This window comes from Mauremys mutica, chromosome 9 (genome assembly GCF_020497125.1).
Source record: "Mauremys mutica isolate MM-2020 ecotype Southern chromosome 9, ASM2049712v1, whole genome shotgun sequence".
Classification (NCBI taxonomy): Eukaryota; Metazoa; Chordata; order Testudines; family Geoemydidae; genus Mauremys; species Mauremys mutica.
In genome coordinates, this window is record NC_059080.1 from 60,179,511 (window position 1) to 60,192,889 (window position 13,379).

The 13,379-nt window shown below is 44.0% G+C and overlaps 1 protein-coding gene across 3 annotated transcripts in view; it reads left to right on the forward strand.

The window, feature by feature from the left end:
• The window catches only part of YEATS2 (YEATS domain containing 2), a 70,950-nt gene that overhangs the window by 5,871 nt on the left and 51,700 nt on the right, over positions 1–13,379 (forward strand). For all 3 annotated transcript variants that reach the window (XM_045031493.1, XM_045031494.1, XM_045031495.1), the window contains exons 4-8: positions 580–677; positions 783–875; positions 4,665–4,907; positions 10,281–10,396; positions 12,217–12,378. In XM_045031493.1, the coding sequence (XP_044887428.1) occupies positions 580–677; positions 783–875; positions 4,665–4,907; positions 10,281–10,396; positions 12,217–12,378 (712 nt within the window). The remainder of the gene's footprint in view (positions 1–579; positions 678–782; positions 876–4,664; positions 4,908–10,280; positions 10,397–12,216; positions 12,379–13,379) is intronic.

The following is a 13,379-nucleotide window of genomic DNA, read 5'->3' on the forward strand; positions in this document are numbered from 1 at the left end:
TCAGCCGTTAATATATTATGTTGAAGCAGGCCATGGGCCTTATGAAATGTTCTGGTGGGCCAAAGGTTGGGCACCCCTGCTGTTTATCATAGTAGGATACAGCCTTTCCTTTCCCGTGTGTGTGTGTGTGTGTGTGTGTGTGTGTGTGTGTGAGAGTGATTCTGCCCTTCATCCTCTCTGTATTGTGTTTGCATATTGATGTCTGTTGTATTCTAATGGCTATGTTGCAGTGTGTGTGGCATTTTTTTCTCTTTTAATATTTACTTCTTTTCAGATCTAATAGTAAACAATATCTCATGACTCATTTCCCACCTCAGTGCTTACAAAAATAAAAAAAAAATCCTTGTAAAAACCAACTTATATACGTATTTTAAGAGAAATTATGTTCTGGTGCAGACCAGAAATAAAAACAAATTGGCACTCAGTGCTTGAGATCTCTTCCATTGTGTTGTGCTCAGTTACTGTAACCTATATTTTTCCTCCTTTAACATTTTCTTTTCACGTAGAACCTTTAGGATTGAACTATAAATCCTTGCCTCTGAAAACTTCTCTTTTATTTTAATGTGCTTTTTTGAACAGCTCGAGATGCTGCTGTACAGAAGATTGAGACAATTATTAAAGAGCAGTTTGCTGTTGAAATGAAGAATAAGGAACATGAGATTGAAGTCATAGATCAGGTATAAAGGTCTCTCTCTTGAAAGGAGAGAAGTTAGAGGATCAGGAAGTATTGAAAAGTGCTGCAATTGCAGTACTTTATAATACAGTTTCTCTTCTTTTTATAGCGCCTTCTTGAGGCAAGGAGGATGATGGATAAGCTTCGTGCCTGCATTGTGGCTAACTATTATGCTTCTGCTGGTCTCCTTAAAGTTGGAGAGGTAAAAACTTTTTTTTGGAACAACAAGACTGGAGAATATTTGCAAAGTTAGACTCCATAGTTTAGCCGCTGTGTAGCTTTCCTGTTTTGCTTTTGTGGTACAATCGTAAATGCTTGAAAGCTGAACTGCAAAACGAACGTGGTAACTGAATTGCACACAACTTGTGCTGACACACAACAGGCTGCAGGGGCATTCAGCACAGACAGATTTTAACTACGTCGTTAAATTATTTTATTCCAGAAACGCTGTTGCCTCCTCTCCCTGAAAAACCATCACCACCCTTGTTTTATTTTCTGAAATTTAGTGTCTCGTCTAGAGTGCTCATTAGTACACAGGACTTCGCAATAATTAATGAATTTATCTGTGCAGTACTCTTTTTAGAATAGGACAGTATTATCCCATTTTACAGATGAGAACTGAGGTAGAATAGGGATTAATGATTTATCCAAGGTCACACAGAGAATCTTGGAGACTTGGGAACAAAAACCCAGATCTCCTGCGTCCCAGTCAGTGCCTTAAATTCAAAACCATCCTTCCTTTCACACGCGGAGCCCGCTGTATTTATGGCTTCACAGAATAATACCTGCAGTGAACCAGGGAGTACCAAGGAGATATAATAGATGGGAGAAAATGAATTTAGAAACAGCTAGTTAAAACTTATTTCCATGCTATGTGCCCCTATGGTCTAGCAAGTTGGAGTGTCAGGATATGTGCCTAGGTTTAACTCAAGTTTTGTTTTTAACTTGCAGTTCACCTTTCAATTGCTAATATTTGGATCTGAGTTCTAATAAAGAATGGAACTGCTGTGTCAAACTTCAGGCATGTGGATGGAAACCAATGGGTTTGCCTTACCTGCCTAGAGAATACACAGATGCATGGTTCTACTCAGCAGGGGTTGCTTTTGTTACACTAGTATCCTATTAGCACTTTCAAGAGGCTTTTTAAAGTTTTATTTTTAAAATCTAACTTGCTTTTTGCCTCTTCAAACACATGTTGGTCAGCTGGTATGGTCAGAGAATTTGGTGGTGATGGGAAGAATGTTTTTTCTGGATTTCTGTGTAGACTATTCCGAATGACTGAGCTACTTCTGATCTTCAAGCGCTCCCTTTAGTACCACCGGAAGGCACATTAGCAAGGGATTTGTACTGCCCCCCTCCTGCTTTCTGTATCTGCTCTATCAGATAAATTGGGGGGAAAAACTCTATCTGTGAGTCTGACATGCTTCAGAAATATTACATTCACTTCAAAAGTTGCTCTTATTCTTAAGAAATCTTCACAAAAGTACAGCTATGGTCCCTGTTTTTTTCTACAGCTTTTGAGTTTGTGCTGGTTGCTGAAGTTTGGGTACATTTCTGATTGAATTTGAGTTTCATTCAACGGGTCTAACTTGCATGTTGGCTAAACCAAAGCTCCTTTAATTTTACAAGGCTGATAGATTTTTTGCCATCCATGCAATGTTTTTAAGTAAGGGTTAATACCAGTTTGGTTTTATCAGCAGCTACCATAGTTTCACTTTCATGTCTAGTAAAGTGTGTCAGTCTGTTGTAGTTTAATTCATTGTGTTCACTTTTTAAATACCTATAAACTTCCAGCAAGTTGTGTTTACAACATTATTGATCTGCTGTAATTTAAAAACAAAAACCAGTTTTTCTGACCATGTGAACTTACTGCAGTACAGATGGGTTTTGAAGTTTATAATTAAATATGGTTTCAGTTATTTACTTAACTTTTTTTCCTGAAAATTAGTATAATCTGTTTGCTTAGAGGAGAACAAACAAAACGGGTTTTTGGTTATTTGCTCTTTTGATGCACAGAGAAGACCCAAAAGTTTTTTCATGGAATATTTTATGGGTAACTGGAGAAATAGTAGGATTATTACATCGCAAATAACCATGGAAGTCAAAGCTCAGGATTCAGGAGGGTAAGAGATTGCCAGTCAGAGGCAATTTCTACACTAGCACTTTTGTCTATGTAACTTGTGTTGCTCAGGGATGTGAAAAAAACACCCTTCGGAGTGACATAAGTTACACCGACAGAAGCACCGGTGTGGACAGTCCTCTGTTGGCAGGAGTCATCTCTCCCACCGACGTAGCTACTGATGCTCTTTGGAGGTGGTTTAATTATGTCCACGGGAGAGATCTCTCCCATCGGCATACAGTGGCTACACGAACGCTCTTACAGCAGTACAGCTGCACTGGTATAGCTGTGTCGCTGTAAACTCACTAGTGTAAACATGGCCAGACTGTCTGTCTAAAAAGTTTGTTTTAATTAGTGAGTGTTTGAGGGAAGTGATTATTCCCCTCTATTCGGCCCTGGTGAGGCTACATCTGGAGTATTACATCCAGTTTTGGCCCTCCCCACTACAGAAGGGATGTGGACAAATTGGAGAGACTGTAGGGGAGGGCAATGAAAATGGCTTGGGGGCTGGGGCACATGACTTATGAGGAGAGGCTGAGGGAACTGGGCTTGTTTAGTCTGCAGAAGAGAAGAGTGAGGAGGCATTTGATAGCAGCCTTCAACTACCTGAAGGAGGGTTCCAAAGAGGATGGAGTTCGGCTGTTCTCAGTGGTGGCAGATTACAGAACAAGAAGCAATGGTCCCAAGTTGCAGTGGGGGAGATCTAGGTTGGATATTAGGAAACATTATTTCACTAGGAGGTGGTGAAGCCCTGGAATGGGTTACCTAGGGAGGTGGTGGAATCTCTGTCCTTAGAGGTTTTTAAGGCCCAGCTTGACAAAGCCCTGGATGGGATGATTTAGTTGGTGTTGGCCCTGCCTTGAGCAGGGGATTGGACTAGATGACCTCCTCAGGTCTCTTCCAAACCTAATATTCTATGATTCTATTTAACGCAATTGCCTAACAAACAATTGGGAGGAAAGAGCTTTATTAGCCATGGGATTTTTTGGAAACACTGAAGTGCTCCTCACTGCCCGTACGCACTGTTGATAATCCCATCCCCCAAAGATTCAAAACCCCCACCTCCTACCTCTTCAGTTCAGGGCTGAAAAAGTTATTACTCCAGTTCTCTCTCTCTTCCAAGGAGACCACCTTGATGAGGCAGATTTATATGCTAAAAGTTAAATGCAAGCAGAAAAAAAACTTCCTAGGCTGCCTTTATACATAAGAAAAAAAGCCAAAAGAGGGGCATTAACCCATTGTTGTCCTTTGCAGGTCACCTATAAAGGGACCCTGTTAAGGAAGGTAGGTCTAAGATGAGATCTAGTATGCCTGGTTTGGTTTGCAGGCATGAGCAAGCATGTGACTCGTGACCCTCTGATTACATTCTGTGAGCAGGCAGGGCACTGATGCATGCAGCTTGTCTCTTAGTCGTTTGCAGAATGTCAGTTGTAAGAAGAATAGGAGTCTAATGCATTTAAATACCCTGCCTGACCACAGGAATTGAGCAGCATACACGGTGTGACATTACCACCTGTGTTATGAGAAAGTACATGCCTGCAAGCCTAAAGAAGCCAGCCTTGGTTTCATGTCATCCTGCAAAGTAGTCTAGGAACGTTGCAGTGCTCAGTTCAGGGACCAGATTTTTTATTTATTTATTTATCTGTTTATTTATTTTTGACCAAGGCATCTGTAGTGTTGGAGAAGGTTATTTTGGCCCTCTTTCCTTGAGCAGTAGTCAGTGTTTCAATATCTGTGGTGCATGCTTTACCTGTGATTAAATATTGGTTCTTCGTTTCTGTATGCTGATACTCTGCTCTTATTTTCTGGCCTAGCCCCGGTTTTATTTGAGCTGGAAAAAATAACTGATCTGCCTGGACTTTATTATTGCAGGGAGCCAAGACATGCGACTCTATGGCTTTTAATCATCCTTCAATCAAGAAGTTCTTGGAATCGCCATCCAGATCCTCATCTCCTGCTAATCATGGATCAGAAACGCCATCTGCTAACCATTCAGAAAGTGACTCATTATCTCAGCACAATGACTTCCTCTTGGAGAAAGACAATGGCAGTCTGGACATGGAAGAGCGATTGGCAAACAACCTGGATCAGAGACCAAGCAGAAATACTGGACGGGTAATGTAAAACTGTGAAAAGAGGAGTGGGCAGAAAGATAGGAGGTGTGTGTGGTCCAGAAATTCCTTCCCAACTACTGGGGGGACCTGTGCCAGCGTCGGCAGGGGAGCAGGGTCAAGAGTATATTTTTCTCAACCCTGCTCTCTGGGAATATGTCTATATCGCAATAAAAACCCGTGGCTGGCTTGGGTCAGCTGACTCAGGTTGGCAGGCTGCAGGGCTATAAACTTGCAGTGTATATGCTGGGACTGGAGCCTGGGTCTCGGTGCCCAGGCTTCTTCCCAAATGTCTATATTGCAATTTTATAGCCCTGCAGCTTGAGTCCTCTGAGCCTGTGTCAGCTGATCTGAGCTCTGACACTCAGTACGGAAGATTTTTTTTATCATGGTGTAGACATACCCTGGGGGTCCTTCCATGTCCCACCAGCAACTTGTTCTGTTGCCTTTAGCTGATCGTGCAGACTCACTGAGGATAGGTTTTCACTGCAGAATTAACTCGAGTTAACACCTCTCAAGTTAATCTAGTTCCAGTGAGAGCAGCCTCATTGCGAAATAACACTTGAACTGCACAGAGTGATCAGATTGGCAGCTAATAAGTTAGACCAGTGGTTCTCAACCAGAGTACATGTGCCCCTGGGAGTACTCAAAGATCTTCCAGGGGGTACCCAACTCATCTAGATGGTGTTTCTCAAGTTGGGGGTTACAGCCTCCTCAGGGGTTGAGTCATGGGTTTAAGGGAGGTCACAAGTGCAGGGCTAGCATTAAGGGGTGGCAAGCAGGGTAATTGACCCACGGGGCCCCAGGGTTGCATGCCAGAGGGGGCTCCGTGAAGCTAAGTCACATGCTTCAGCCCCGCTGCCTGGGTTCAGGCTTCAGACAAGGCTCACAAGTGAAAAACAGGCTCAAGTATCACATTGAAATGTAAGTACAATATTCATATTCCAAATACATTTATTTTATAATTATATGGTAAAAACAGGAAAGTCAGCAATTTTTCAGTAATAATCTGCTGTGACGCTTTTGTATTTTTATGTCTGATTTTTATAAGCAAGTAGTTTTTAATTGAGGTATGCAAGACAAATCAGCCTCCTTGAAGGGGTACAGTAGTCTGGAAAGGTTGAGAACCACTGAGTTAGGCTACAGATCCAGTTAGCACATGTTCTCTAAGGCAGGGGGGTGCAAACTTTTTCTTTCTGATACCCCCCCCCCCCCCACACACACACACACACAACATGCTATAAAAACTCCAGAGCCCAGCGGGGAATGGGGAGCTCTGGGCCAGGGTGGGGAGGAGCTCAGGCATAGGTTCTAGTTTGACTCTTATTTTGGGTGGGTACAGGCCAGCGGGGATCGAGCCAGCTCCACATGGCAGGGTATGTGGAGAGAGCGCCACCTCCACCCCCGACTCACCTCAGCAGGCCACCTACCAGTCTTGGTTGGAGGTGGGGCTGCAACCAAAATTTATAACTCAAAGGTGGGGGGCTCAGCTCAAAAAGTTTGAACACTGCTCAGGGTGAAGGGAGAGGGGATAGCTAGGGGCTGTGTGCAGGCTCAGGGAGTAGGGAGAGGGGATAGCTAGGGGCTGTGTGCAGGCTCAGGGAGTAGGGAGGGGATAGCTAGGGGCTGTGTGCAGGCTCAGGGAGTAGGGAGAGGGGATAGCTAGGGGCTGTGTGCAGGCTCAGGGAGTAGGGAGGGGATAGCTAGGGGCTGTGTGCAGGCTCAGGGAGTAGGGAGGGGATAGCTAGGGGCTGTGTGCAGGCACAGGGAGTAGGGAGGGGATAGCTAGGGGCTGTGTGCAGGCTCAGGGAGTAGGGAGGGGATAGCTAGGGGCTGTGTGCAGGCTCAGGGAGTAGGGAGGGGATAGCTAGGGGCTGTGTGCAGGCTCAGGGAGTAGGGAGGGGATAGCTAGGGGCTGTGTGCAGGCTCAGGGGTAGCTCAGGGGGCACGGAGAGGAGTCAGCCAGTTTGATTTAAAAGCATCACCCAACTCGAGCTAGGAGGTTTGTTTGTGAACGGAACTCAAGTTAGTGGCAACACTTGAGTTAACTGTGCGGTGAAGACAAACCCAGAGAGGGAGGGGGAAGTTTGTGGCTCCCAGCAGTGTTGTATCCAAGTGAGCATTCAAGTTGTCTTGCCAGTCGGTGGCTTTCTGTTGGCACGTTGCTGGGACCCTCATTGTTTTGGTTGTGTCTGTCAGTGGTGCAGCTGCCTGGCTGCTAGTTGCTATGGGAATTGCATCACTTACAGCAATTCTGAAGACTTCATCTACTGTATCTGAGGTTTGGTCTGCTCAGCACCCCTTCAGATAATATGATACTGGCAGGGGGTCTTCATTGATTAAATCATCCTGAAGGTGTTAAAGCAAAACCCATCTCCTTCCCTCAGAAAGGGAGGGAAGGGGAAAAAAGCTCCCTTTCCTATAACAAGCACTAATTGTTCCCCTGTTTTCAGTGTGGTCAGTTGTCAGCTCACTTTCTTCAGAGGAATAGAAACAAACTAATTCCCTTGCTCCTGGGGGTTGCAAGTTAACAAATTAACTCTTCTCTGAACAGTAGCAAACAGTCCCTTCTCCGGAAAAACAGATGCCTCGTAAACAGCCCCAGTTAACAACCCTGCACAGGAGAAAGGGGAATCTTCTTGTCTGTACCCAGCTGCTCCTCTAGGAAATCATTAATTAACCTAACTTGCCATCCATTTCCTTTCTGGCTGCAGCCAGAATGCTGCCAGCAGGATGGGATCTGTTTCCCCCCACACACACACACTGTTCCCAGGAAAATGTTCAATTCTTTTATAAATTCCTGGACTTAAGCTTATGAAGAATCTATAGCATCTTTTCACCTGAGGATCTCGCAGCCCTTTTTCAAATAAGAACTAAGACTTACACCATGCCTGCGAAGCAGGCAGTACTTATTACTGCACCCATTTTACAGAAGGGAGTTCTCAGACTTGCTCAGTGCCTCACAATGAATTGGTTGCATAGCTGGCAAAGAAACTTAGGAGTCTTGATTCCTGGTATCCCCCTCTCCCACTCCACAGCCCTAACCATTACACAGCATTGCCTGAACCAAGGCATGATGGGTTAACAACATATAGACTAATAGAAATGATCCAGATCCACCAGAAGAGTCATGTAAAGAGTCTCTCCATTTCCAGCAGGAAAAAAATCAGAGCCATGTAGTTACTTTATAGCAGAATCTCATTAATCTATACCAGTGATGGGTTGACCCATTGAAGATAATTGAATTCTGCAGTTTGGCGTGTAGCAGTAACCAGTGATGGAGATAACAGATTCTGTATCGCACATGAAGTTGAATAATGCCCAGTGGAATGGAGTAGTATGCTGAGCATGCAGGGAGGCAGACCAGCACCACCAGTCAAGTAGCAGGGCCCCAGCCCTGTTTTGGAGAGTTACTGACTGCCAGAGAGTAGCCAGATGGTGACTGAGTGCCCCCCCCCCCCCCCCCACAATTAGGCTACAGTAAGCCCCTTACTTTCCATGACAGGATCTCACTGGTCTCTTCTCCAGTAAACTCAGCACAGAATCCATTTTTATTGCAGACATGTTGTTTGTCAGATTACTGAAGACCCTAACACAGCGATTCTCAACAGGGGAGCCCACGAGCCCTTTCAGGGGGGCTGTGGGACCTTGCAGCTAAAACCCAGAGTCTGATCCCCAGCACCTCCTGCAGGGCTGAAGCCAGGAGCAGCGGGGCTGGAACCTCAGTGCTCCCCACAGAGCAGAAGCTCTGAGACCATGGGCAGAGTTGGGAGGCACGGGGTTGTTCCCCCCCCCCCCCCAAAAACCAAAAACCAAAACCACTGCATGAGCATGGCAGTTCCAGGGCAGCTCCACACACATCCCCCATCCCCCCGCACCCCCCCCCACACCTCCACCTCCTTCTCTCTCTGCCCCCTGGCCAGGTGGAGGCAGGAAGCCAGAGCCGGGTAGTGCGGGACAGCTGGGTGCCATGGAGCAGGCAGCTGCGGCATTCCCTTGTCTCCTGTTACTGCTGGTGCAGGGGGTTGAAGCTCTTCCTCAGCTCCCAGCCCCCTTTGCTCACGCAGCCAGTAAGAGCCACAGGCGTGAAGGACCTGTGGTTGGCAGAGCCCTCAGGGAGCAGGGACCACAAGAGAGCCCTTCCGGCACATAACCCCTAGCTACGCAACCCCCCTTACACTCTGAGCTACCCCCCTGCCCGCACATAGTCCCTAGCTACCCCCTCCCTGCACCCTGAGCTACTCCCCTGCCCACACACAGTCCCTAGCTACCCCTCTCCCTGCACCCTGAACTGTTTTCAACTTTTTGAGCTGAGCCACCTCACCTTTGAGTTATAAATTTTGGTTGCGCTTCCCTCCCTCCCCCCCACCAAAAAAAAACCAACTGGTTAGTCACCTGAGGTGAGTCAAGGGGTGGAAGTGGCGCTATCTCCACATACCCTGCCATGCGGCACTTGCTCAATCCTTGCTGGCCTGTGCCCACCCAAAATAAGTCAGACTACACCTATGCCTGAGCTCTCCACCCTGGCCCAGAGCTCCAAGTCCTCCCTCCCTTGCTGGGCCCTGGAGTTTTTATAACATGTTGTGGGGGGCCTCAGAAAGAAAGGGGTTGAGAACCCCTGCCCTACCATATTCTCAGGGCAACATTTTTTAGCCAGTCAGAGTCCAGAAAAGTATCTCTAGTCTCTTTGCAAATGACCCTGAAGCACATACTGGTCCTGGACCTGATTACAATCTTACCTTCTCGTGTAGATTTGTCCTTCAGTTAGTAAAAGATTGATACGAGGTCACTTGGGTTGTTTATGGTTATACCTGATGATTGCTATATATTCACTGGCTTTATCTGGATGTTGGTGCTCTGTTGTTATTGACCATCATTCTAACTGGGGTGGGGCCAAATTCTTCCACCAGACATATATCTGGCACTTCCATTGAAGTAATTGTAGAGGCCCTGGGGGGCAGAATTTGGTTCTAGAGATCAGGGCTAAGATTTTAAAAATCAGCCCGTGATTTTTGGATGCCCAAGTTGAGACTCCTTGATTTTCAGACACCAGGTACTCAGCACTTTCTGAAAATTAAGTATCTCTTTAAGGTATCTTGAGGTGGCCATCCAAATTAATGAATTGCTATTGTAAAATATTGACCCAGACCAATTGTGTATGTCCGATAACTGGACCCTGGCTTTGCCATATATTTGCTGTATACATAAATTACTTGAAAATGGGCAGTTAGCAATTTGAGTGTGTCTGTTTTAGAAATTTTTTTTTTATTGGTCTCTCGTTTTAATTGTGTGGTTTCTTTTTTAAACATCAGCTTACTTTCTAGTACCAAAGAAGTGTGTGTTTGCGAAGTTGATTTTTGCTTTTTTTGCCCCTCAGGACACTTCTGGTGTTACAAGCTCTCATAAAACAGGCCAGCGAAAGGCCGGTCTGTTAAATGATGAGACTTCACGGCTCTATGTGAAGAAAACAATTGTGGTTGGCAACGTTTCCAAGTTAGTATCTAAGGTCTTACTAATTGTCTTAGTTGTTAGCCATTGAGTTGAATTGTGGATTAAAGTTAAGAAGCAGCTAAAATTGAGGCACACTCCAAATGATAGCTATACCATCACTCCTAGTCCAGTCCCTCCTTATTGGCTGTGGGGTGTGAGCAATAGCTGTTGTGGGACCCAGAGCTAGTGCTTGTCGTAATAACAGTTGTGGAGATTGATTCTGCACTTGCTTCAAAACTAAGGTTTTAGAAATTATTTTGATCCATTCAGTTCTTCCAGCCCCACCACCTGCAGCACTAGGCCCTGATCCTGCAATAGGATGTGCCTGAGAAGCCCCTGAGACCCCACAGGGCACCAGTTGCAGGATCAGAACCCTGCTTTGGTGAAGGGAGGAGTCAGTATTTGATGGGGTGTGGTTCAGTGAAGCCAGGATAGAGCTGAACTAAGACAGTAGCACTGAGCTACTACATGATTCCCATCATGGTAAGAGATGCAGGCTTAGTTAGTACCATAGTGCTGTATGGTAATTTTTTGAAATGTCATTGAATTAAGGTGAAGACAAATTAAGGAAATGTAATTTCATGGTTATTGTCATTTCTTTCAAAACTCTTACAAAGCCACTTAATTTTGTCAGTAAAGTTCTGGAAATGGGTGTGGTTAAGCATAGTGCAGGCATGCACTGTGCGAATACCCTTGCATCCTATTGCTAGTGCATCTCTGGTAAAAGCTAGTTAAAAAAATGAACACAGTCACAGAAATTTTGACAACTCAAAACTTCTTTTTAATTCCATTGTTTTCCAAAACAATTCCATTTTTCATTTTCCAGAACATTTTAAATATTTTTTTTCCAAAATCCGAAATTTTCAAAAATGGGATTCCTTTATTCTGGATTAGCAAATCCGCCCATGTTAATAAAATGACCAATCAAAAATTGACAGTATAAAAAGGATGAAACCAGCCCCAAAATGGGGGAAGGGAGAGAATATACCTCATTTAGCAGAATCACCAATAGTCTCTTTTTGTATTTAGAGTTTCTGGAGAATTTTTTTTTTAAAAATGGGAAATTTAAAAAAAGAAATTTAATGTTTTCTCAACGTTGAAGGCTGAGTTTTGATGAAAAAAATGTTTTCATTTTGGAAAACTTTGAACAGCTCTACTTCTGGCCAGCAGCCCCAGCTGCAGCACTACACATGTCAGGGGTTTTTTTTCCCAGAGTAGAAAGTATCAAATTAGTGGTGAATGTTGGATGTTGTTTTTCTTACCATTAAAGATGGGTTCTAAAAACACCCGTAAACAACGAGAAATCTGGGTCCAGATCTTGACTTTGTGAGTCAAGCCCTGTAGTTTATTATAAGTTAAGATTTATGTATATATTATGCTTGACTCTTACCAATCTGGTATTTGAAAAAGATTCTTCAAGGTGATTTACATCTCCAAAACTGTGTGAAGAGGATTTGATAGATAAATTTCTTTCACTAGTGAGGGGTTAAAATTAACCCCCCTAATTAGGAAACAAAGATTAGATGGTGGAAATTTACAAAGAGCTATTTCACACAAAGGGTAGCATGTATATATTGAGATACCAAGGAATGCAGTTAAAGCAAAGAGTATAAATGTACGTAAGAGCCATTCAGATTGTTTCTGGATGAGGGGGTTTGGAGGGTTTGATGAAATGTTGAACGATGCAGTTAAAATGCTCCAAATGTGCCCAGTAGTATAGGCATAAATTAGCCTTTTACTGTTCCTAAAACTTTTCCAAAAAGAGGGGAGCAAAATTTTTTGTGTATGTAAATATATTTGTTTATTTTTACTTTTTCTGCCAGGTATATTCCTCCTGACAAGAGAGAGGAGAACGATCAGTCAACCCATAAATGGATGGTGTATGTACGAGGCTCTCGGAGAGAACCCAGTATAAATCATTTTGTCAAGAAAGTCTGGTTCTTCCTTCATCCCAGTTACAAACCTAACGACCTGGTGGAAGTCAGGTAATCAAGAACTACTTGAGTCTTTGAGTTTGTCAAGATTGAAATACTGAAATTCTCAGAAAGATAGCACCTTCTTTTTATGGCTGCATTGTTGGTATTTTAGCTTAACTTCTGTCTTGGCTTAACTAGCTAATTCTCCATGTGTTTGTCAGCACTTGCTAGTTGTTATGCTGCAGTCTTGCAAAACACATACCAAGTTGTTTTAACAGATTAAAGAGAGCCTTTTCTATTGGAGAGAAACTTGAAATGCTGTATTTCATATTAGCAGCATGGATTTGTGTATCTGTTATTTTCATTACATCACTTTCATTGCAAGTTTGGCTGCATGCCAGACTAAACAGATGTTCTCGCCCACCCAGTCCAATGTGAAAAGTTCATTTTCTTTGCCAGCGTTTTTAGAATTCCCATTTGTTTAAAGATACTTGTGTGTTTCAGTAAAGAGCTTTTTTCTCAAATGCTTTTCTCCTGCTCTTTGGCTAACTCATAATCTTGAGTTTAACCTCATGCTTTGAGGAATGACTACAATAACAGCATGGCTGTGTTGACACTAGAGAAACACAGTGCCAAATGTAGCAGTGTCAACATTCCCTCCCCAAAAACATTGTTGAAAAATATTGCCCCACTGAGGTCAACAGAGTAAACTACAGGATTTCCCCCTACACACACAGTAGATTTCCACTCTTCTTTCTGCCACTAAGTTATGGGCATAACACATTCAGACTGATTAGGAAAGTAACTCCGATGTACGGTACATTTGCCTTAGTCCTTCTGCAGGACTTGTCTAAGCAAATTTTAAAACACTGGTGTGAAACCACTGTAGATGGGATTTTTATAGGATCTGTTCCTCTCCCTGTCCCTTCTCTCCATGTGTGGGGCTGTGTCTGCGCTACCGTGGTAAGTCGACCTACGCTATGCAACTCCAGTTACGTGAATAAGTCAATGTACTTAGGTAAAGTTACTATGGGGTCTACACCACGGGGGGTTGACGAGTGAAAATCTCC